Source organism: Pristiophorus japonicus, chromosome 8 (assembly GCF_044704955.1).
Source record: "Pristiophorus japonicus isolate sPriJap1 chromosome 8, sPriJap1.hap1, whole genome shotgun sequence".
Lineage (NCBI taxonomy): Eukaryota > Metazoa > Chordata > Chondrichthyes > Pristiophoridae > Pristiophorus > Pristiophorus japonicus.
In genome coordinates, this window is record NC_091984.1 from 125,333,931 (window position 1) to 125,359,095 (window position 25,165).

Genomic DNA, 25,165 nt, shown 5'->3' on the forward strand with positions numbered 1-25,165 from the left:
ACCTGGACCAGCCAGGATCCGCTGCTATCCCTTGTACAAAGTTACGTCCTCAATGAGAGCTGGTCAGTGGTGCCTAGAGACATGGAAGACGAGATCAAGCCGTTTCACCGTCGTAAAGTCGAAATGTTGATCCATTCAGATTGCTCTTATGAGGCAACCGCATTATCTTGCCAAAGAAAGGCAGGGAAACCTTCATATGTGACCTACACAGCACCTACCCAGGCATAGTCATGATATAGGCTATCGCTAGGTCCAACGTCTGGTGGCCCGGCATTGACTCGGACCTGGAGTCGTGCGTGCACCAGTGTAACCCTTGCTCACAACTGAGCAATGCTCCCAGGGAGGCTCCACTTAGTCTCTGGTCCTGGCCCTCAAAACCATGGTCCAGGATCAATGTGGATTATGCGGGCCCCTTTCTGGGAAAGATGTTCCTGGTTGTTGTGAATGCCTACTCAAAATGGATTGAATGTGCAATAATGGCATCCAGCACGTCCGCAGCCACCATTGAAAGCCTCAGGGCCATGTTTGCCACCCATGGCTTACCCGACATTCTTGTCAGCGATAATGGTCTGTGCTTCATCAGCTCGGAATTCAATGAATTCATGACCCATAATGGCATCAAGCATGTTATATCTGCCCCGTTCAAGCCCGCATCCAACAACCAAGCGGAGCGGGCAGTCCAAACCATAAAGCAGAGCTTGAAACGTGTCACGGAAGGCTCCTTACAAACCCGCCTGTCCCGGTACTGCTCAGCTACAGGACACGAGCCCACTCACTTACTGGGGATTCCCCTGCAGAATTACTAATGAAACAAGCACTCAAAACCAGGCTCTCCTTAGTACACCCTGATCTCATTGATCAGGTGGAAACCAGGCGTTATCAGCAAAACACGTACCATGATCGCGCGGCTGTATCACACGACATCACTGTAAATGACCCTGCGTTTGTGCTGAGTTACGGTCAGGGCCCCAAATGGGTCGCCGGCACTGTATTAGCCAAGGAGGGGAATAGAGTGTTTGTTGTCAAACTGCTTAACGGTCAAATGTGCAGAAAACATTTGGACCAAACCAAATTACGATTCACAGATAACCAGGAACCACCGGAAGAGGACCTCATCTTCAGCGATCCACAGACACACGCCCAATCGACAACAGACCTCGCTGCCAGCCACAAGGATGATCCCACCATCCCCAACAGTCCAGCCCAAGCAGTCGAGCAAGACAACAGTGGCCCAACCAACTCACGCAGGCCAGAAGCGACGCTCAGACGGTCAACCAGGGAGCACAGGGCTCCAGGTTGCCTTAACCTGTAATCAACTCGCATCAATGACTTTGCGGGGGGAATGATGTTATGTATGCAAACTCTTTGTATTCACTATGTAACTATGTACGATGTACCACCTGAGGGTGCTGCTGTTGGAGGCCCCAGGGGTTTCCTGCCCTGGTGTGCAGTGGCATATAAAAGGCAGCCAGCCATGCTGCCCCTCAATTACAGTTGTATTAAATGGACTGAAGTCACACAGCTCTTACTCACAGTACAAGGCCTCGTGGAGTTACTCGATGGTAATTGCAGACATAATATCGAGACCCACAGATCACTTGCAATATAATTGAGAAAACCATTGGATTGCTTAAGCAGTGCTTTAGATGCCTGGACCACTCAGGAGGCGACCTCCAATAGCACCCTGAGCAGGTAGCTCAATTCGTGGTGGTGTACTCCATGCTGCACAACTTGGCTATCAGCAGGGGACAAGAATTGCCAGAAGGGTGTGACAGTCCACCTCAGGAGAGAGAGGAAGAGGTGGACGCTGACCTCGGGCCAGACAATCAGACTGATGCTGAAACCATGCCCCCGACCCCTCTAGAACGCAGGAAAGGGCCCATGGTGGCTACATAGCTGCAAGACTCTTATGTCAGCAGCTCATAAATGAGCGCTTTGCTTGAAAGAATTACAAAGCTGCAACACTGCTGGGTATGCAGGTCATACATCAATGGTATGCATCACCTTGGTGACAGTTAAAGTTTAAGTTGATTCATGTTAAGGAATCACCAGTGTGTAACGGTGCAGGTTTCTGAGATAATGCGCAACAACATTATGTTAAATATAAAACATTTAATCCGACCATTTGTCTGAAATCATAAGTATATCTGTAAAAAACACCCCATCCCACCCCCACCCCACCCCACAACAAATTTATCACATTTACATCATTACAATGGTCCCCATTTCCCGCAAAACAGAATACAAATGCAAACCAACAAGGTAGCCCCCTCGCCCCTTGCCCCGATCCTCCCACCAAAATAGCAGCAACAACCTAAAAATATGCCCCAGACAACACCTGCTGCCATGCACCTCACTTTCCTTCCCACCTCGCTTCTCTTCCCCACCTCTACCCCTTCCCCTCCTGACTCCAAGCCGCCTGGCCGAGGAGCTCCTCAGGCAATGCTTCATTAGGGGGTGACCGCAGAACCGCTGCTTGGATGGATACGAGAGAGGATGGTCCCGAGGTGGGAACGAGCTCTGAGCCAGGAGCAAGATCTTCCTTCTGACTCTCATGTGTCGTTGGCAATGGGGGTGCGGCACCTTGGGGTACAGTGCCACGCTCTGGGACCACTGGGAGCCCTCTGCCACCAGTGTTCCTGGCTAACAGCTCCAGAGCCGCCTCCATCCCTTCCATGTTATCTATTATTTGTTGAACTAAAACTCAGTGGCAACTACGTTCTTGGTGCTAAGTAGGCTTTTTGCTGTTGGTGAATCTCCCTCGTGCCTCCCACAATAGCCAGACAAGCACACACCGCAGCCACACATGCTTTCAGTGCCTCTCTGCTCCCTCTCTCTCTTTCTCCTCTTCTGTGCATGTAATGATGACCCCTGACCTCCTGAATCGCGGAAAACGAGCGTTGTCATGCCGTTGCTAAGGACGGTGACACTTTATGGCAGAAAGTCAGAGATTTAATGCCAACGCCCATTACAGATCGTTCGCGGTAACGCCCATTTTTTAAAATGGAAACTAGGGGGTTTGAAAATGGGCAATATTTCAGCGATCTGAAAATACCATATTTACCGCCCACGCCGGATATAATGCCCATTTTTGGGCAATCTGCACAAAAGTAGAAAATCTAGTCCCTGCTCTTTTTTCTTGTTAATTAAGAGAGACTCCCCCTTTCAAGGCTAAGTGCGATCCATAGCCAGCCCCCACCCAATATTGGCTACTGGAAGGAATGAATCATTGAATCATACAGCACAGAAGGTCATTTGACCCATTGTGCCTGTGCTAGCTCTTTGAAAGAGCTATCGAATTTGTCCCACTCCCTTTCCCCATAGTCCTGCAATGTTTTTCCTTTTCCAATTCCCTTTTGAAAGTTACTATTGAATCTACTTCCACCACCCTTTCAGATAGTGCATAGGTATCTAAGAGATAGAGAGTAGAATTAATTGAATGGAGCGAAGGTATGCGAGGAAGCAGGGGAAATGTTCCCTGTGTGTGTGTGAGTGTGCGAGTGTGGCTGTGTGTGTGTGTGTGAGAACGTGTGTGAGTGTGTGTCGGTGTGTGCGGCTGTGTGTGTGTATGCGGCTGTGTGTGTGTGTGTGTGTGTGTGAGTGTAGGTGTGTGTGTGAGTGTGGTTGTGTGCATATATGAGAATGTGCGTGTGTGTGTGAGAGTGTGGCTGTGTGTGCATGTGTGTGTGTACGAGAGTGTGTGTGTGAGAGTGTGTGTGTGAGAGTATGTGTGTGAGTGGGAGAGTGTGTGAGAGTGTGTGAGTGGCTGTGTGTGAGTGACTGTGTGTGAGTGTATGAACTGGGTTATCAACAGTCACTAAGAACAGCACCTTTGTAACGTGAGAATGGAATATCTTACACTTGAAGTTCTTTCATCCTTCTTCCTAAATATCTGTCAGAACTTTCATAGGAAATAGACCCGAAAGGTTGCCACTCTGTGGAGCCTTTTAACGCCCACAACCCCAATGCCCACCCCTCTAACAGCCACCCCTTAACGCCCCCCACAATGCCCACCCCCTCTCCCCTAACACCCCCCTAACACCCCTCCAATGCTCACCCCGTAACACCTCCCCCAATGCCCACTCCCCAAAACCCTCCCAATGCCCACACCCAACGCCTCCCCCCATGCCCACCCACCTAACGCCTCCCCCCAATGCCCACCCTCTTAACCCCCCCAATACCCACCCCTCTAATGCCTCCCCCCCAATTCCCACCCCCCTAACGCCCACTCCCCCAACGCCCCCCTCTAATGTCCCCCCAATGCCCCACCCCCGAATGCCACTCCCAATGCCCATCTTCCCTAATTCCCTACCCACCAAGGCCCACACCCCTTTAACGTTCACCCCCTCCTCCATTCATAAACCTGCTTCACAGCCAAGAAAGCTTAAATTGATATGATTGTGCGTATGGTGTTGCTGTAATATATGTGTCAGAGCAAAATTTAAGGAAACAAAAAGCAAATAATGCAGAGAAAATGGGAAATAAAACCAAAAATTGCTGGAAACACTCAGGTCCGAAACGTTAACCTGACCATAATTCCCCCTTTCTTCACAGACGCTACCTAACGTGCTGAATGTTCCAGCATATTCTGTATTTATTGCAAAATGTTGGAACTCTGAACTATCTGCCATTTTCCACTGTCCACCAGAGGTCTCCCTGCACTATTGCGATTGTTGGAGGCGATATAGTACTTTATGTATATATATAATTATATTTAAAACAAGTCTTTCAACAACAACTTGAATTTACAGTGCTCAGATTCATAAAATAGTACAGCACAGAAGGAGGCCATTCGGCCCATCGAGTCTGCGTCAGCTCTTTCGAAGGGCAATCCAGTTAGTCCCACGCTCCCACTCTTTCCCCATATCCCTGTAATTTTTTTCTCCTTCAAGTATTTATCCAATTCCCCTTTTGAAGGCTGCTATTAAATCTGCATTCACCACCCTATCAGGCAGTGCTTTCCAAATCCTAACCACTTGTTAGGATTTTGCCAAATCTGTGCCCTCTCACTCCCCAACCTTCAGACATTTTAAACAGTTTCTCTTGCATTATTCTAACTAAATTCTTCACGATTTTAAACACCTCGATCAAATCTCCTCTTAGCCTTCAACTTAGTAACACGTTCCTAGGTGCTTTACAGGGGAATAATCTGACAAAAATGGACACGGAGCCAAAGGAGGAGATATTAGGACAGGTGACTGAACGCTTGTTCAAAGAGGTGGGAGGATCATAAATGAGAAGAGCGAGATGGAGGGGCAGAGAGATTTAGGGAGGGAATCCCAGAGCATGACAGCATGTCCACCAATGGTGGGGTGAAGGAGGTGGGGGTTGGACGAAGTCAGAGTTGGAGAAACACAGAGTTCTCGGAGGATTGTAAGACTGGAGCTCGGGAGAGGGTGAGGCCACGCATTTCAGATTTTGTTTTCTGCTCAGATGATCTAGGCATGTACTTGCCTTTCAATACCAAGAGGATTTTTCTTCCCTTATTGTCCCTCACCTTTTCCTCATGTCCACGTCTAGACAGCAATCCTTAGCGGGCCCTGCCTCATTGCTACAATAAAATCCCCACATATAGTCTAAAAGCAGTGAGACAGGTAAAGACGAGGGGGCTGAAATTCCATTTCTAATGCCACCCGTTAACGCCGGAGAGGGGCGGCCAACAGGCGGCTAAATGCTTACTGTCGGCAGCGACCGGGTTCCTTGGCTCACTGCAAATTTAGTCAGGCGGTGGGGGTGGTGCCAAGAGGTACTGCTGTGCGCTCTGTTGCCACCCACGTGGTGACGTAATCGTGAGTGCAGCGCCCCCTCGGCGCTGTGGCCTTACCGGCAGGCGTCCGTACAGCCTGGAAAAGGTGGTGGGACATCGGGGATCCCAGTGTGGTAGTGTCCAGGGATCAAGGTAAGTGTTTATGTTTATTTTTTTTTAGCATTTAGGTATTAATGAGACCAGTGGGGAAGTGTGGGTGTAGGTGAGGAAAATTGTCGTAAATATTTTTTGTCATTTATTTCATCTCACATGCCGGCAGCCTACTGTCGGGGAATTCGGTGGGTCTCCTGAGCTGCCACTCCGTTGGCATCCGAGGATGTCTGTGCAATGCCATTTTTAGTGCTGCTCTCGCATCTGACTGAATTTTGCAGTTTGAGGCGGCACCTACCACCTGGCGTTAAAATCAGCACTCAGCCGGTGTCACCGCCTCATAAACGGCGGGACCGAATTTCGACCCCTCGGGATGGATTTTCAATTTGTTGCCTGGGTGTAACATTGCCGTTCTGGATCGGCTGCCCATTATAGAAACCGCCTGATCTTCATTTCCATTGATTTCAGTTTGAAAATCTACATTCACGTGAAAATCATTCTCCCAACTCGACGAGTACGGCTACAGAGGGCACTCAGAAAGGGATACTACACAGGACTGATAAACCTGTGGTGTGGTAGGAGACTGAATAAGGTTAATGAGCTGAGCATTCTGAGCACGGATCACGGGACAACAATTGGCTTCGATCAGGAACTCCGTGCATTCAGGACTGTGTGGGTTCTGGGTGTGCTGCAATGGAAATCGTTGCTTGGATTAGCGAGTACCTTGTAGAGTGACATGCAAGTCAGTTTGCCTGTCTCGCTCAAACTGGGATTTCCACCTCGTTCGCATCTTCCCTCCGATTCCTCATTTGGGTGTAGATGGCACTGCTGAGGCCATCCAACATCTGATTCCACGGCATCCAAGTTTCCTGGTTACTGCCAGTCGTAGAAACAAGCGCTTCACTTCAAGAGCAGGCATCCTCTAAATCAGCTCAAGCTCATAATTATTAACAGACACTAATGGGATGCCTGCTAAATATTATCCCACTCAAGTGTTTAAAGAAATGTTTTTTTAATTTGCTCTTGGGACGTGGGCAACGCTGGCAAGACCACATTTATTGACCTGAGAAGGTGGTGGTGGACCTTCTTGAACTGCTGCAGCCCGTGTGGTGAAGGTGCTCCCATAACGGCGTTACGTAGTAAATTCCAGGAGTTTGATTCAGCACTGATGAAGGAACGGCGACACATGTCCAAGTCAGGTTGGTGTGCACAGGAGCAAGATTTGCAGGTGATGTATTTCCACGATGTTGCTGTTCTCATCACTCTTGGTGGTGGAGATCACTGAGCTGAGAAGGCCTGTCAAAGTAACCTTGGTAAATTGCTTCAGTGTCTCCTGGAGATAGCACACATTGCAGGCACAGTGTGCCAGTCATGGAGGAGGTGGGTATTGAGCCTCAGTGCGAGAGGCACCGATCAGGTGAGCTGTGGTGGATGGCGTTGAGCATCTGGAGTGTTGTTGTGGCTGCACTCTTTGAGATGAGTAGTCCATCACACTCCTGACTTGAGCCTTACAGATGGCGGAGAGGCATTGAGGGCTCAGGAGATGAGCCACTAATCGCAGAGTACCTAGCTTCTTGTAGCCACCATGTCGATATGGCTGGTCTAGTTAAGCCTATGGTCAATGCTGATTCCCAGGATGTTGAGGATGGGGGACTCGGTGATGGTGGTGCCGCTTGAAGTAAACATGGTAGCATCTAGAAATATGTTCATGGTATTATGACTAAAACACATCAGAAATATGAAAGCTGGTTGAGGGCAATGTAGAGGGATAGCGCATTGTCCTTCCTGAATTCAGACCATGATCAGGATGGAATGAAGGACCTCTCTATCTCTAAGAGCCATCAGGTTCCTATATTGAACAGATTTGGAGCCAGTTTCAGCTTATTTTCTGATGGATAGGAGTCCATAGTATAAAGCTGTCTATAATTCAGCACCAACAGCCAGCCTCACTCATGGGGCAGGTGGTGGGGGGGTCACAAGGATAGCTGGTTTGGGAAGTGACACGTTGCTGCTCTTCTGATCCTGAGATTAAGGTAGGTTGTTGGGACAAATTTAAGGAAGCTTTACCCTGCACTGGATTGAAATGCTCATTGCATTTATGCTGTGTTCCATTCTCCTTCACCTGGATGAGCTGGGGTTTTTTCCAAACGATATTCAGTCATTATACTTGCTGAAATGTCTTGCAAGAAAATACACAAATACAATATGAGAATACGGGTGTGGAAATGGCTATATTCTCGTAAGAAATGCAAATTGGTTTCATAAAAAGAGAGACTTTTGTTGGGAAAATTTTAAGGGCTATGGTACCACAGTGGGTAGATGGAGTTAAGCTAAAAATCAGCCATGATCTAATTGAGTGGCAAAAAAGGCTCGAGGGACTGAATGGCCTCCTCATGTTCCTATGTTCTGTCATTAGAACATAATGAGGAAAGGCCATTTTACCCAACAAGTCCGTTCTGCATCATTCTGAATACACTGGCACCACATTGTGCATCCTATGCAACCTCTTGTGGAAGGTTTTTCTCCTTGGCTTACAAGTCAGAAATTATCTTATGTAAAAAAAAATCATAGAAGAGTGATTGTACATATTATGCAGCAATGACCTAGAAATTATCCCATGTGAGTTGAGTTCAAGGTGTGCTGACCTGGCTGGCTCCAATGGGGGACAGGCTGGGGGCCATACATTCTCTCCATGTTGCTCCAGAGAGTCAATGATATCATGGCGTAGAGCTGTCACGCTAGCTTCATTACCTGTAAGGAGTCAAACACAGACTGGATTTAGCTCAGTGCTGGTGACCAGGGCTGGACAATAACAGCAGCCCCGGCATTGAAAGAAAAACCGTAGGGACCTAAAAAAAAATGTTTAAAAAAAAATGTTCTTTGAACAGTTTCATTAATTAGTTATAAAATTATTGTAGTTGTCATCATCATCATAGGCAGTCCCTCGAAATCGAGGAAGGCTTGCTTCCAGTCCAAAAGTGAGTTCTCAGGTGAGTGTACAGTCCAATACGGGAATTACAATCTCTGTCACAGGTGGGACAGACAGTCGTTGGAGGAAAGGGTGGGTGGGGAGTCTGGTTTGTCGCGCGTTCCTTCCACTGCCTCCACTTGTTTTCTGTATGCTCTCGGCGACGAGACTTGAGGTGCTCAGGGCCCTCCCGGATGCTCTTCCTCCACTTAGGGTGGTCTTTGGCCAGGGACTTCCAGGTGTCGGTGAGGATGTTGCGCTTTATCAAGGAGGCTTTGAGGGTGTCCTTGAAATGTTTCCTCTGCCCACCTGGGGATCGCTTGCCGTGTAGGAGTTCAGAGTAGTGCAATGCTTTGGGAGACTTGTGTCGGGCATGCGAACAATATGGCCCGCCCAATGGAGCTGGTCGAATGTGGTCAGTGCTTCAATGCTGGGGATGTTGGCCTGATCGAGAACACTGACGTTGGTGTGGGGGATGGGGGGGAGGCTGTTGCACCAACAGTCAAGATGAATCCAATTGGGTATCAGAGTCTATTCCCTTTCCAACTGACATGGGAAGGCAATACGCCTGAAGGATGGACCAATGGCGGGAATGTAGGGGCGGGAGATCATGTGACAAAATGTCCAGGAATACCCAACCAGCGTTGGCAACCCTAGCCACGGGGCTTGCGAATTATTGCTTAAAACTGACAAACCGCGAAGCCCAGTGAGTTTACGAGTTCTTTTTAGCAAGAGCACGGTGGCTTTTAATAACTTTCCTTCCTCCTTTAACCTCTCCCAAAGAGGGACATGAACTGTCCCAGATATAATCTGAAATATGCAGCGTCCCTGTGTGCAGTGTGATCAAAGGTCTCGCTGCACCCCTCTAATGGCTGCCCTCAGCCAATGGAAAACATCCATTCTCAAACTGGTCTCGCATTCACAGACAAAATGACGCTTTAAAAAAAAAAAATTAACAAATGATGCCAGGGATCGACAAAGGAGGAGCTTCCTGTGTATTAAAGCAGAGGTCACCTGCAGTCTCCCTTTAATATTTAAACAGGAACTTCCTTCATTCTGTTCCCTTACATTGGATGTGGTTGATTCACGCGGAATGAGATGGCAAGTGAGAATTCTCCACTAAAGCTGCAGTTATGCCAGGGTGGAGTGGTACCAGCACAGCTCTGTGTGTGTGTGTGTGTGTGTGTGTGTTCTTTATATGTGTGTTTCTGTCTGTGTGTCTGTCTGTGTATGTGTGTGTTTATCTGTGTGTGTGTGTCAGTGTGTGCGTGTGCATCTGTGTGTGTGTGTGTATATGTGTGTGTGTGTCAGTGTGTGCGTGTGCATCTGTGTGTGTGTATATGTGTGTGTGTGCATGTATATGTGCATGTGTGTGTCTGCGAGTCTGTGTATGTGTGTGTGTGTTCTTTATGTGTGTGTGTGTGTGTTTATCTGTGTGTGTGTGTCTGTGTGTGCGTGTGTGTCTGTGTGTGTGTGTGTGTATATATGTGTGTGTGTGTGTGTATATGTGTGTGTGTGTGTGTGTGTGCATGTATATGTGCATGTGTGTGTCTGCGAGTGTGTGTATATGTGTGTGTGTGTCTGTGTGCCAAGGCAGACCCCCAGCTGTTTCCTGCATCAACCCACAGAACCCTGATGGAGTGAGGTCTTCACTTGTCAGACACAGCAGGGTAAGATTTGGCTCCACACTGAGCAGAGCTGGCATTCTGTTGGTGCTGATCTGTGTCTACGATAAACTTGACAGCTTTTTAAAAAAATGAATCCAATCCCCTCACCGTGAATATGGAATTCTAAAAGCTCTCGACTCACACACACTCCTTGTTAGATTCAGGGACATGGAATCCAGAACTTCGATTAATTATTAACACACGACCCTGTAAAAGGTTTCTGACTTCTGACACAGTGCAAATTGTAAACTTAATGCGCTCATTCACAAAACAGGCAGATTCCTGATGGGCCTACGTTCGAGCTCCATACCCTGTTAAGCTTACTTTCAGTTTGAATGGCAGTAGGGCCCTCAAGTATCCCTGGGTTGGAAAGGAGTGGGGAAGGAAGAGAAGTAACACCCACAGGTCCTGATCACCATCCAGTTGCCTCTGCTATAAAGGGTCTGTTTGTGCAGGCAAGCCAACACCAGCTGACTGCAGGATCCTCTCCAGGCTGAGTGTCCTGACATGAACATCTGGCACTTCGCAAGCTCCATTGGAAGGGGGTGGGCTATCTGAGACCATAAGGAATGAACGCCTCAGGAAGGAGGAGAGCTGGTCAGCACATTCGCTTTTATTTCTTCCCCGAATTCCCTCCATCAATTTTCTCCCGTCCTCAAGGTATACGGCTCAGTAGATGCAAGCTTCTCCCCTTCCTGTATCTCACCCCAAGGGGCAAGCTCTTCGACCAAGCGGAGCATCATCGCTTCTGTCTTCAGTCCTGCCCTCACTCGACATCCAGTCACGTGCATCCATTTCCAGCAGGCGTCATTGCATAACGAGCAGGAGCGAGAAGCCTGGCCATGACCCATCGGTAAAGGTCCAAGGGCTATACCAGCTGAAGTCAGCTGAATCTGCAAAAGGAGGATCTGATGCTTTGTCCGGTCGAGCTACTCACTGCTTAAACCAGCAGAGAGTGCCCTATCGCCAGCATCTTAAAATGGCCTGGATTGTGTGGTGGTTATGGCGACATTCCCTCCCCCACCCACCACAGAAATTCCGTCCCATCATCTACAGAGCTTCGGTTTTCTGCTCCAACGTTTGATTTGCTGCAGTAAAGAATCCTCCCAAAAATGTCCAGGGTAGGGAGATGTCCAAATGGCATCTAACCTCCTCCTCCTCCCCATGCTCTTGGTGGAGATTGGATAACATGTGAGGAGTGTGTGGGTGGGATGATGGTCACTTATACTGTCCACCAGTTGCCCTACCCAGACCGCCGTGGTGACGGTGTGGCTCTCACCATCAAATCACACCTTGGCCTGTCCCCCGACTCGTCTGGCACTTTTTCCTCCTTCGAACATCTCGCCTTATCCCACCCCTCTCAAATTCTCATTTAAAAATTCTCATTCTCTACCGCCCAACCAAGTCCGATGAAACTTTTATCATGGATATATCCTCACTGCTTTCCTCCCTCAGCCTCTGCGAATTCTCATCCTCGGTGACTTCAACCCACACCTCAATTCATCATGCTCTCTCTCCTCTGAGTTCACTGCCCTCCTGTCCTCCCTTAATCTCTCCCTCCATGTAAATTCCTCAACCCATATTGACCTTGCCATCTCTCGTAGCCTTGCTATTCCTACCGTGTCAATTACAGATAAGGCCATCTCTGACCATTTCCTTGCATTGCTCTCCACCCACATCCCACTTCTCCAATCCAAACCTACTTCCTGCTGCATCCGCCCCTGGAAAAACTCTTTCCAAACTCTCTTACAACTGTACTTATCAACTCCAAACTGTCCAACCTTTGGCCCTCTTTTCACCATGACATTTCTGCAGCTACTGATCTGCTCAACCATACCCTCACCACTACCTTTGATGCCTGAGTCCTGTTAAAACCATTACTCTCCCTCATCCTGGCTGTTCCCCCTGGTACAGCTCTCGTCTTCGCTCCCTCAAGTCCAAGGGACGTAGATTGAACGGATGTGGCGGAGTACTGGTTTAGCCATTTACCACCAGATCTGGCTCGAACACATAAAACATTATCGGGTCCTACAGTTGCCCACAAAAACTGCTCACTATTCCAGGCTCATTCTGGAATGCAAAGATAAACCTCGGCTACTATTCTCTATTGCTAACGGTCTGCTTAAACCCCTCTCCCCTATCTCCTCCATTCTTACCTCCAACAACAAGTGTGAGGAGCTCATGAAGTTCATTGTCGCAAAGTTTGAGACCATCCGATCAGCTGCCTCTACGAGTTCCCTTCCTTCTCCATGCCTACTGGGCCAAACTTTCTCTGAGATTCCCCCCTGCCCTAGCACTGAACTCGCATCTCTCTCTAGTTTCTCTTTGACCTCTCCAAGCTCATCTTATCCACGAGACCCACTTCCTGCTCCCTTGACCCTATTCCCAGTAAACTGCTGAGCACCCAACTCCCTTTTTTGGCTCCCATATTAGTCGACATTGTGAACGGTTCTCTCTCCTCAGGTACCCTCTCCTTCAAATCTACGATCATCATCCCTCTCCTCAAAAAACCTGGCTGGCCTCCCACATTCTACACTAGGCAGTCCATGTCCTAACTCGCACCAAGTCCCGATCACCCATCACCCCTGTGCTCGCTGACCTACATTGGCTCCCAGTTAAGCAACGCCTCGATTTCAAAATTCTCATCCTTGTTTACAAATCCCTCTCTCTGTAATCTCTTCCAACCTCACAAGCCCCCCGAGATGTCTGCGCTCCTCAAAATCTGCCCTCTTGAGCATCCCTGATTATAATCGCTCAACCATCGGTGGCTGAGCCTTCAGCTGCCTAGGCCCCAAGCTCTAGAACTCCCTCCCTAAACCTCTCCGCCTCTCTACCTCTCTTTCCTCCTTTAAGGTGCTCCTTAAAACCTACCTCTTTGACCAATCTGCCATAATTTCTTATTTTGTGGCTCGGTGTCAAATTTATCTGTTTTGTCTTGTAACACTGTTGTGAAGCGCCTTGGGACGTTTTACTACATTAAAGGTGCTATATAAATAGTTGTTGTTAGGTTGCACCATGTCTGGATGGAACAGGTTGGCGTTTGCCATCCTTTTTTATCTGTTCGTGAGTCTGTTGTCTTCTTGTGTTTCTTTTTCCAGGTCTTGTTGTTCTGTTTCCTGCTCACCTGCTACTCCAAAAGCAATCAGATGGACCAGTTTCACCCAATATGCCTTCTACTCTTTCCCTCTTTCGGCACATCTTAACAACTAGAGCAGGCATTGGCCTTGCTGTTTAAGCAGTAGGGTTACAGTGAATAGACTCTGACCCCATAACAGTTGTCTAAATAACGCTAAGGACACAGACAGTGTTAGCACAGTATGAATGCAGAACGGTGACAGTGAAGTGTGAAGAACAGCGATAATAAAAATGTACTTACCCGAATAAACCTCTCCCTTGAAGTACGGTTTTGAAAATGCGTGGAAGAACTGAGGGAAAGATAAAACTGTAATTAAGGCAGCCAGTGGAATAGATCAGAGGTACAGATACATTCCAAAAGTCACAGTGACATCTTCGACTCTAAGTTACACCACAAGATCACGAGGAATATTCCCTAGAGCCCAGCAGTAAACCACAACAACATACTTGGAAATTCAAGCCAATTTTCAAAGATGTTGTGTTTGTGTTGAATTTCCAAATATGTTGTGATATTCCACTTGTCTTTCACTGCTGGAACTTGAGTCCAAACTACACCAAAGATCAACTCTTCATGACAGTGCCAGTGACGCAACCCTGGTGTATAAAGTGCCTGTACTGAGTGTGTTAGTCTACTAACTTACTGGCCAACACTAATCGGAGTCCAAGGCCTTTGGCAGTGCGACCGGGGGGGAGGGGGAGGGGGAGGGGGCGGGGTAAAGCACTACTCAGGCAGTGAGTAGAGTTCTGTATTCCTGAGACACACAGGCTAGGATGGACAACAAATCCATTGGAATAAACAGATCCTGGTGGATCAGCTGCCTATAATTGAGAAGAGGAGCATACAGGTCATGCATAGACCAAGCCTCTTCATGTCATGTACACACTAAGCCTCTACATGTTATGTACACACTAAGCCCCTACATGTCATGTACACACTAAGCCTCTACATGTCATGTACACACTAAGCCTCTACATGTCATGTATATACTAAGCCCCTACATGTCATGTATATACTAAGCCTCTACATGTCATGTATATACTAAGCCTCTACATGTCATGTACGCACTAAGCCCCTACATGTCATGTACACACTAAGCCCCTACATGTCAAGTACACACTAAGCCCCTACATGTTATGTACACACTAAGCCCCTACATGCCATGCATATACTAAGCCCCTATATGTCATGTACACACTAGGCCCCTACATGTCATGTATATACTAAGCCCCTACATGTCATGTATATATTAAGCCTCGACATGTCATGTACACACTAAGTCTCTACATGTCATGCATATACTAAGCCCCTACATGTCATGCATACACTAAGCCCCTACATGTCATGTATATACTAAGCCCCTACATGCCATGTACACACTAAGCCCCTACATGTCATGTACACACTAAGCCTCTACATACCTTGCATATACTAAGCCGACTACGGTCTGCTGATCTTGATGCCTGTCCTTGTCTTTCATGATGCATCCCATTTGCTGTGTTTTATCAGTTCTAGGCAACAGTGCGAGAAGTTGGAAGAGTGCGGCAGGCCAAGACTGCCCACCTCTAGAAGGGGTTTGGTGAGGTTGGGGAGCGGGAGACAAGATTTAGTCAAGTCAGCCCAAGGCAAAAGGTCCAGACTTCCTCTTGGCCAGTTGCATAGCAACCAACGGAGTGTTGCCTGGCCAAGCCATACGATAGACGAGGCAGGAGGACAGAAAATAATGAGATGAAACATTAGGAAGAGGATGGGAGCATGTTAATAAGGTATAATTTAGTGAAATCGTGGAATAAACCCCAATTAGCATCAACTTATGTCAAACTCTCCAATTAGGGGGTCCATCAAATTAGAGTTTGCTCCAGCAATCTGAGGTCCCATGACTTCCCCCTGCTCCTTTGTTGCCAATTACTATTGGGTTGCATTTTAGCAGTATTCTTGTTTTTCGCCAACACTAAGTTGTACTGCTAATTTCTAAATCTGCAAATGCATATTTCACCGACCTTGCAAGAGTGGAAAGGCTCAGTGAGACCCTGAACTGCAGCCAAACTCTCATTCCAGTTCAACAGGGGCATTTTGCAGAAGCCATTCAGGACAGTTGTTCATTGCTCAGTTGGATATGAAAGCAAAGCAGCCAATGTCCAGAATAATCCGAACCCAGAGCCAAGTTAGTAATGGCAAAGCACAGAGAATAACTAAGCATCCTTATGAACAGAGTTAGCCTCGGGCTGTATTGTAGCATCCGCAATCCAGCGTGTGCTGAGCAGCGATGGTCTGGCACAGTTCGAACAGCCTCTGCAAAATGCCCCCTATTGAGCTGGAATTAAGAGTTTGGCTGCCGTTCAGGAGTTACACTGAGCCTCTTGTATGGTCTGTGAAATATGTGTTTGCAGATTTGAAAACTCTTTCATTGGCACTTCATGAGAGAAGGATGGGTGGTGTGTTTTCACCCCAACTACAGCCTCAACTATAGCACCAAATTAGCGGTGATTTAATGCTGGGGTTTTAGGTCAAGTTCAGCCAATTTCATTTCATGTCATCAGATCCAAACCGAGCACCTTAATTGCTGAAATACTGGACTGAGCACATCGCTTATTCATTTTCAGTGATGACAGTTCTCCTAAACCTATGCACCAACACCATACCTTTATCGTCGGATAGGTGGACACTTCAAAAGTCCGACATATTTTTGCATTCCTCATGCTTGCACAGTTGATGACAGCCAGATCTATTGCGGGCTTCCATTCTGGAAAAGAAGACATGGATTAGCTGAGTCCCACAGCAAAACACAAGGTGCGAACACTTACAGCTATGGCTTTACTGAAGAGTTAAAGGGGGAAAGATTGGGGGCGGTAACCTGCTTGGGGCGGTATCCGGCTGCGGAATTGGCTGTAGCGCCCCTCAGAGGAAGTGGAGCGCAATCCCGCACGCTCCACTTCCTCTTGGGGCTGGTCCAGCGGCGCTAATGGGATGCGATCGGCAGCACTACACAGATGCTCCGCTAAGCAGTGGCGCGTTTCAACATGCTTAAAGGGGAGGGCCGCTGCGCACTCTGCACGGCCTCTGATGGCCTCCGCTAGGCCACCAGGGCAGCGTGGTACTGGGCTGCAGCCCGGCACCCAAAACGATGTGGCGGGCTGCACGATGGCAGCGCCTCTGCGAACACTAGGATGGACCACACTAGGGGACAAGAATTGGAGCCCATTGGTGAGTCGGCAAAGCAGCTGAGATGGCGGCGCGGGGCGCTCTTGACCTCCGCTCTAACTTTCGCCCGCTCGCGCCAGCCTCGCGGAGCGTGGGACATTATCCGCCATGGGATGGAAAGGGGTCGGTGCACGGCGCACGGTGATGACATCATCGGCAGTTACGCGCCGGCCCAGGGCACTACCCGCAGGGCACGCCGTTGTCGTGGCACCTCCCAGGAGCCGGTAATGCCCCAATCCCCCCCACTCCCCCACGGCGCAATGTGTTTCTTGCCCTGTTAGCACCCTTCCCCCCCAGAGGCGCTAACAAGCGGCGCATAAAAAAACAATTTTGATTCCACACTCTTTATCAATGTCTCTCCGCCAGACTTCTCCACAATGGAAAATGCCTCTTGGCTCAGTTTATTTCACTGGGTCGGTAAATACAGAGGTCTCGCTCTCTCAATCTCTTCCCCGAGGATGACAGGGCACATAAGACTGACCAAGGTCCAATGTCTTATCTTTTTTTCTTTTCTTGCATCTTCTGATCTATCATGGTCTGAGATGTGTAAAATATCTTCAGATCAATGTCGCACTGTTGATTTATACATGTAGTTGTAAGGGCCAACATAAATCATTGATAAAAAGTTCTGGACTGAGGGCTACTTTTTGCTTGCGGAGCTCATCACAATTTGTAGCAGGTATGAGTCCAGCTACCTCTGCCTTGTGGACCTGGCCATTCAATGGTACAGTCCTCTCAATACCTTCAAGTCCAGTTAATAAAAATATATATAGTTGGAATAACCAAAAATTGGTGCTGTTCTCTTTTACAGCTGTTGATTCCCTTTCACGTAGTAAGGTGTCTCGAGTGCACAGCTATCTGTGGGCGATTTATTCTGCTCAAATCGACAGTAGGAATGCGCTGTTGTTGTCAAAACACAAAACTACCACTGTAGTCAAATGGCTACCAACATTTCATGCCAAGAGGGTACCTTGCGCCAATGGAACAGTATGCCAGCAAGGAGTCAGGCCTTCAGGAGGGAATAGGAGAGAAATGGTGCAGAAAGTTGAAGGAAAAAAGTTTTTATTTTTCTTTTAGGTCGGTGTACAGGAATAATTGTTAATTATAAAGGATACACAACCAAAAACAGAAAGTCTGAATGGGACCTGGGAACAAGACTAGAATGGAGGAGAAATACAGAGCGAGGGAGACTGCCACCTAATCATTGTTACTTTAAAAAAAAATTGTTCCTGGGATGTGGGCGTCGCTGACAAGGCCAGCATTAATTGCCCAACCCTAATTGCCATTGAGAAGGTGGTGGTGAGCCGCCTTCATGAACCGCTGCAGTCCGTGTGGTAAAGGTACTCCCACAGTGCTGTTCGGGAGGGAGTTCCAGGATTTTGATCCAGCGACAATGAAGGAACGATATATTTCCAAGTCAGGATGGTGAGTAACTTGGAGGAGAACTTGGAGGTGATGGTGCTCCCATGCACCTGCTGCCCATGTCCTTCTAGATGGTAGAGGCCACGGGTTTGGGAGGTGTTGCCGAAGAAGCCTTGGTGAATTGTTGCAGTGCATTTTGCAGATGGTACACACTGCAGCCACAGTGAATCGGTGGTGGAGGGAGTGAATGTTGAAGGTGGTCGATGGAGTGCCAATTAATCGGGATGCTTTGTCCTGGATGGTATCGAGCTTCTTGAGTGTTGTTGGAGCTGCATTCATCCAGGCAAGTGAAGAGTATTCCATCACATTCCTGACTCATGCCTTGTAGATGGTGGAAAGGCTTTGGGGAGTCAGGAGATGAGACACTCACCGCAGAACACCCAGCTTCTGACCCGCTCTTGATGCCACAGTATTTATGTGGCTGGTCCAGTTAAGGTTCTGGTCAATGGTGATGTTGGAGGATTTGGCGATGATAATGCCATTGAATATCAAGGGGAGGCGGTCATTTCCTGGCACTTGTATGGCACGAATGTTACTTGCCACTTATCAGCCCAAGCCTGAATGTCGTCCAGGTCTTGCTGTATGCAGGCACAGACTGCTTCATTTTCTGAGGAGTTGTGAATGGAACTGAACCCTTTGCAGTCATCAGCGAACATCCCCACTTCTGACCTTATGATGGTTGGAAGGTCATTGATGAAGCAGCTGAAGATGGTTGAGCCTAGAACACTGCCCTGATGAACTCCTGCGATGTCCTGAGGCTGGGATGATTGACTTCCAACACCCACAACCATCTTCTTTTTTCCTAAGTATGACTTCAGCCAGTGGAACGTTTTCCCTCTGATTCCCATTGACTTCAATTTTACTAGGGCTCCTTGATGCCACACTTGGTCAAATGCTGCCTTGATGTCAAGGGAAATCACTCTCATCTCACCTCTGGATGTCAGCTCCTTTGTCCATGTTTGGACCAAGGCTTTAATGAGCTGAGTGATGGTAATTGGCCAGATAGGATTTGTCCTACTTTTTGTGGACAGGAAATACCTGGGCAGTTTTCCACATTGTCGGGTAGATGCCAGTGTTGTAGCTGTACTGGATCAGCTTGGCTAGAGGCACAACTAGTTCTGGAGCACAAGTCTTCAGCACGACAGCCGGGAGGTTGTCAGGGCCCATTGCCTTTGCTGTATATCATCCGCTTCTTGATATCAAGTGGAGTGAATCTAATTTGCTGAAGAATGGCTTCTGTGATGGTGGGGACCTCAGGAGGAGGTCGATATGGATCATCCAATCGGCACTTCTGGCTGAAGATGGTTGCAAATGTTTCAGCCTTGTCATTTGCATTCGCATGCTGGGTTCCGCCATCATTGAGGATGGGGATGTTCATGGAGCCTCCTCCTTCCGTTAGTTGATTAATTGTCCACCACCATGCACGGCTGAATGTGACAGGACTGCAGAGCTTTGATCTGACCCATTGATTGTTGAATCACTTAGCTCTGTCGATAGCGTGCTGCTTCTGCTGCTTAGCATGCATGTAGTCCTGTCCCCACCTTCCCCAGGTTCGCACTTCATTTTTAAGTTAGAAACATAGAAACATAGAAAATAGGTGCAGGAGCAGGCCATTCAGCCCTTCTAGCCTGCACCGCCATTCAATGAGTTCATGGCTGAACATGAAACTTCAGTATCCCCTTTCTGCTTTCTCGCCATAACCCTTGATCCCCCGAGTAGTAAGGACTTCATCTAACTCCTTTTTGAATATATTTAGTGAATTGGCCTCAACTACTTTCTGTGGTAGATAATTACACAGGTTCACCACTCTCTGGGTGAAGAAGTTTCTCCTCATCTCGGTCCTAAATGGCTTACCCCTTATCTTTAGACAGTGACCCCTGGATCTGGACTTCCCCAACATTGGGAACATTCTTCCTGCATCTAACCTGTTTAAACCCGTCAGAATTTTAAACGTTTCCATGAGGTCCCCTCTCATTCTTCTGAACTCCAGTGAATACAAGCCCAGTTGATCCAGTCTTTCTTGATAGGTCAGTCCCGCCATCCCGGGAATCAGTCTGGTGAATCTTCGCTGCACTCCCTCAATAGCAAGAATGTCCTTCCTCAAGTTAGGAGACCAAAACTGTACACAATACTCCAGGTGTGGCCTCACCAAGGCCCTGTACAACTGTAGCAACACCTCCCTACCCCTGTATTCAAATCCCCTCGCTATGAAGGCCAACATGCCATTTGCTTTCTTAACCGCCTGCTGTACCTGCATGCTAACCTTCAATGACACCCAGGTCTCGTTGCACCTTCCCTTTTCCTAATATGTCACCATTCAGATAATAGTCTGTCTCTCTGTTTTTACCACCAAAGTGGATAACCTCACATTTATCTACATTATACTTCATCTGCCATGCATTTGCCCACTCACCTAACCTATCCAAGTCACTCTGCAGCCAAATAGCATCCTCCTCGCAGCTCACACTGCCACCCAACTTAGTGTCATTCGCAAATTTGGAGATACTGCATTTAATCCCCTCGTCTAAATCATTAATGTACAATGTGAACAGCTGGGGCCCCAGCACAGAACCTTGCGGCACCCCACTAGTCACTGCCTGCCATTCTGAAAAGTACCCGTTTACTCCTACTCTTTGCTTCCTGTCTGACAACCAGTTCTCAATCCACGTCAGCACACTACCCCCAATCCCATGTGCTTTAACTTTGCACATTAATCTCCTGTGTGGGACCTTGTCGAAAGCCTTCTGAAAGTCCAAATATACCACATCAACTGGTTCTCCCTTGTCCACTTTACTGGAAACATCCTCAAAAAATTCCAGAAGATTTGTCAAGCATGATTTCCCTTTCACAAATCCATGCTGACTTGGACCTATCATGTCACCATTTTCCAGATGCACTGCTATGACATCCTTAATAATTGATTCCATCATTTTACCCACTACTGAGGTCAGGCTGACCGGTCTATAATTCCCTGTTTTCTCTCTCCCTCCTTTTTTAAAAAGTGGGGTTACATTGGCTACCCTCCACTCCATAGGAACTGATCCAGAGTCAATGGAATGTTGGAAAATGACTGTCAATGCATCCGCTATTTCCAAGGCCACCTCTTTAAGTACTCTGGGATGCAGTCCATCAGGCCCTGGGGATTTATCGGCCTTCAATCCCATCAATTTCCCCAACACAATTTCCCGACTAATAAAGATTTCCCTCAGTTCCCCCTCCTTACTAGACCCTCTGACCCCTTTTATATTTGGAAGGTTGTTTGTATCCTCCTTAGTGAATACCGAACCAAAGTACTTGTTCAATTGGTCTGCCATTTCTTTGTTCCCCGTTATGACTTCCCCTGATTCTGACTGCAGGGGACCTACGTTTGTCTTTACTAACCTTTTTCTCTTTACATACCTATAGAAACTTTTGCAATCCGCCTTAATGTTCCCTGCAAGCTTCTTCTCGTACTCCATTTTCCCTGCCCTAATCAAACCCTTTGTCCTCCTCTGCTGAGTTCTAAATTTCTCCCAGTCCCCAGGTTCGCTGCTATTTCTGGCCAATTTATATGCCACTTCCTTGGCTTTAATACTATCCCTGATTTCCCGAGATAGCCACGGTTGAGCCACCTTCCCTTATTATTTTTACGCCAGACAGGCATGTACAATTGTTGTAATTCATCCATGCGGTCTCTAAATGTCTGCCATTGCCCATCCACAGTCAACCCCCTTAAGTATTATTCGCCAATCTATCCTAGCCAATTCACGCCTCAGACCTTCAAAGTTACCCTTCTTTAAGTTCTGGACCATGGTCTCTGAATTTACTGTTTCATTCTCCATCCTAATGCAGAATTCCACCATATTATGGTCACTCTTCCCCAAGGGGCCTTGCACAATGAGATTGCTAATTAATCCTCTCTCATTACACAACACCCAGTCTAAGATGGCCTCCCCCCTAGTTGGTTCCTCAACATATTGGTCTAGAAAACCATCCCTTATGCACTCCAGGAAATCCTCCTCCACCGTATTGCTTCCAGTTTGGCTAGCCCAATCTATGTGCATATTAAAGTCACCCATTATAACTGCTACACCTTTATTGCATGCACCCCTAATTTCCTGTTTGATGCCCTCCCCAACATCCCTATTACTGTTTGGAGGTCTGTACACAACTCCTACTAACGTTTTTTGCCCTTTGGTGTTCTGCAGCTCTACCCATATAGATTCCACATCATCCAGCTAATGTCTTTCCTAACTATTGCATTAATCTCCTCTTTAACCAGCAATGCTACCCCACCTCCTTTTCCTTTTATTCTATCCTTCCTGAATGTTGAATACCCCTGAATGTTGAGTTCCCAGCCCTGATCATCCTGGAGCCACGTCTCCGTAATCCCAATCACATCATATTTGTTAACATCGATTTGCACAATTAATTCATCCACCTTATTGCGGATACTCCTTGCATTAAGACACAAAGCCTTCAGGCTTGTTTTTTTAACACCCTTTGTCCTTTTAGAATTTTGCTGTACAGTGGCCCTTTTTGTTCTTTGCCTTGGGTTTCTCTGCCCTCCACTTTTCCACATCTCCTTTCTGTCTTTTGCTTTTGCCTCCTTTTTGTTTCCCTCTGTCTCCCTGCATTGGTTCCCATCCCCCTGCCATATTAGTTTAAATCCTCCCCAACAGCACTAGCAAACACTCCCCCTAGGACATTGGTTCCGGTCCTGCCCAGGTGCAGACCGTCCGGTTTGTACTGGTCCCACCTCCCCCAGAACCGGTCCCAATGCCCCAGGAATTTGAATCCCTGGACCACTGCTCAAGCCACGTATTCATCTGCGCTATCCTGCGATTCCTACTCTGACTATCACGTGGCACTGGTAGCAATCCCGAGATTACTACTTTTGAGGTCCTACTTTTTAATTTAGCTCCTAGCTCCTTAAATTCGTTTCGTAGGACCTCATCCCTTTTTTTACCTATGTCGTTGGTACCAATGTGCACCACGACAACTGGCTGTTCTCCCTCCCATTTCAGAATGTCCTGCACCCGCTCCGAGACATCCTTGACCCTTGCACCAGGGAGGCAACATACCATCCTGGAGTCTCGGTCGCGGCCACAGAAACGCCTATCTATTCCCCTCACCATTGAATCCCCTATCACAATTGCTGTCCCACTCTTTTTCTTGCCCTCCTGTGCAGCAGAGCCAGCCACGGTGCCATGAACTTGGCTGCTGCTGCCCTTCCCTGATGAGTCATTCCCCTCAACAGTACTCAAAACGGTGTATCTGTTTTGCAGGGGGATGACCGCAGGGGACCCCTGCACTACCTTCCTTGCACTACTCTTCCTGCTGGTCTTCCATTCCCTATCTGGCTGTGGACCCTTTCCCTGCGGTAAGACCAACTCACTACACATGATACTCACGTCATTCTCAGCATCGTGGATGCTCCAGAGTGAATCCACCCTCAGCTCCAATTCCGTAACGCGGACCGTCAGGAGCTTGAGGTGGACACACTTCCCGCACACGTAGTCGTCAGGGACACCGGAAGTGTCCCTGAGTTCCCACATGGTACAGGAGGAGCATAACACCCGACCGAGCTCTCCTGCCATGACTGAACCCTTAGATACACTTAAATTGGCAACAACAATGTTAAAAGTTACTGACTAATATAAGAAGAAAAATAAAAACTACTCACAAATCACCAGCCAATCACTTACCCCCTAGGCTGTGACGTCACCTTTGTTTCTTTCTTTGCCTTCTCCCTGTAGCTGCACCGGCACGCCTCACACCGACCCCGGACTCGTGCTGCTCCGAGCTCCCGCCTCCTCGACTGACTGCTCGAACTGCTCGACACCCGATGGCCTTTATAGGCCTCTCGCCGACCCCGGACTCGCGCTGCTCCGAGCTCCCGCCTCCTCGACTGACTGCTCGAACTGCTCGACTCCCGCCTGGTGCTGCTCCTGGTTTGCTCTTCTGCACTCCTCATTGGACCAGGGTTGGTCCCCTGGCTTGATGGTAATGGTAGAGTGAGGGATATGCCAGGACATGAGGTTACAGATTGTGGTGGAATACAATTCTGCTGCTGCTGATGGCCCTCAGTGCCTCATGGATGCCCAGTTTTGAGCTGCTACATCGGTTCTGAATCTATCCCATTTAGCACGGAGGTAGTGCCACACAACACGATGGAGGGTGTCCTCAGTGTGAAGACAGGACTTCGTCTCCACAATGACTGTGTGGTGGTCACTGCTGCAAAAGCTGCTGATCACTGGACAGCTGCATCTGCGACTGGTAGATTCGTGAGGACAAGGTCAAGTAGAGTTTTCCCTCATGTTGGTTCTTTCACAACCTGTCGCAGGCCCAGTCTGGCAGATATGTCCTTCAGGACTCAGCCAGGTGAGTCAATAATGGTGCTACCATTTTTGTTGATGGACATTGAAGTCCCCCCATCCAGAGTATGGGCTCAATTCTCCCCAATGCCGTTTTATGGTGTATGGCCAGAGTTACGGCCGTTTTTTTTTGGCCCCAACTACTCCAAAAAAATAACTTGCAAGTTTCCCCGTTCTATTTTTTGAAATTGGCGCCACACAGCCCGCCCTTTTGGGGGGTGGAGCCTAATATCTGCGCCGTAAAAATTATGATCCCCTTCTACACATGCGCGGAAAAAAAGGACATTTTTGACGCGACTGCTATGGGCGCGCATACCTCCCGGTCTGTCTTTGGCCATTTTTAAAGAATCAGTTGTGTGTGAGAACTTTAATTCTCAGTGGAAAAATCAGAGCTGTAATACAATATGCAACACAGCTCAAGAACCAAGAATTTCTTACAGGATGAAGTGGAGGCATTAGTTGTTGTAATTGACGCCTGTCAAGTATGTAATCTCTATGTAACACCACTACAATACGGTGTATACTTAAGCAATGCACACCTTGACCACAGGGGGTGAACTT

The 25,165-nt window shown here is 47.9% G+C and overlaps 1 protein-coding gene across 1 annotated transcript in view; it reads right to left on the minus strand.

Moving 5' to 3' along the window:
* qsox1 (quiescin Q6 sulfhydryl oxidase 1) overlaps window positions 1–25,165 on the minus strand; it is a 175,188-nt gene that overhangs the window by 97,446 nt on the left and 52,577 nt on the right. The window contains exons 2-4 of the mRNA XM_070886224.1: window positions 16,268–16,368; window positions 13,869–13,917; window positions 8,503–8,608 (exon numbers count right to left, since the gene is read on the minus strand). Coding sequence (XP_070742325.1) covers window positions 8,503–8,608; window positions 13,869–13,917; window positions 16,268–16,368 — 256 coding nt within the window. The remainder of the gene's footprint in view (window positions 1–8,502; window positions 8,609–13,868; window positions 13,918–16,267; window positions 16,369–25,165) is intronic.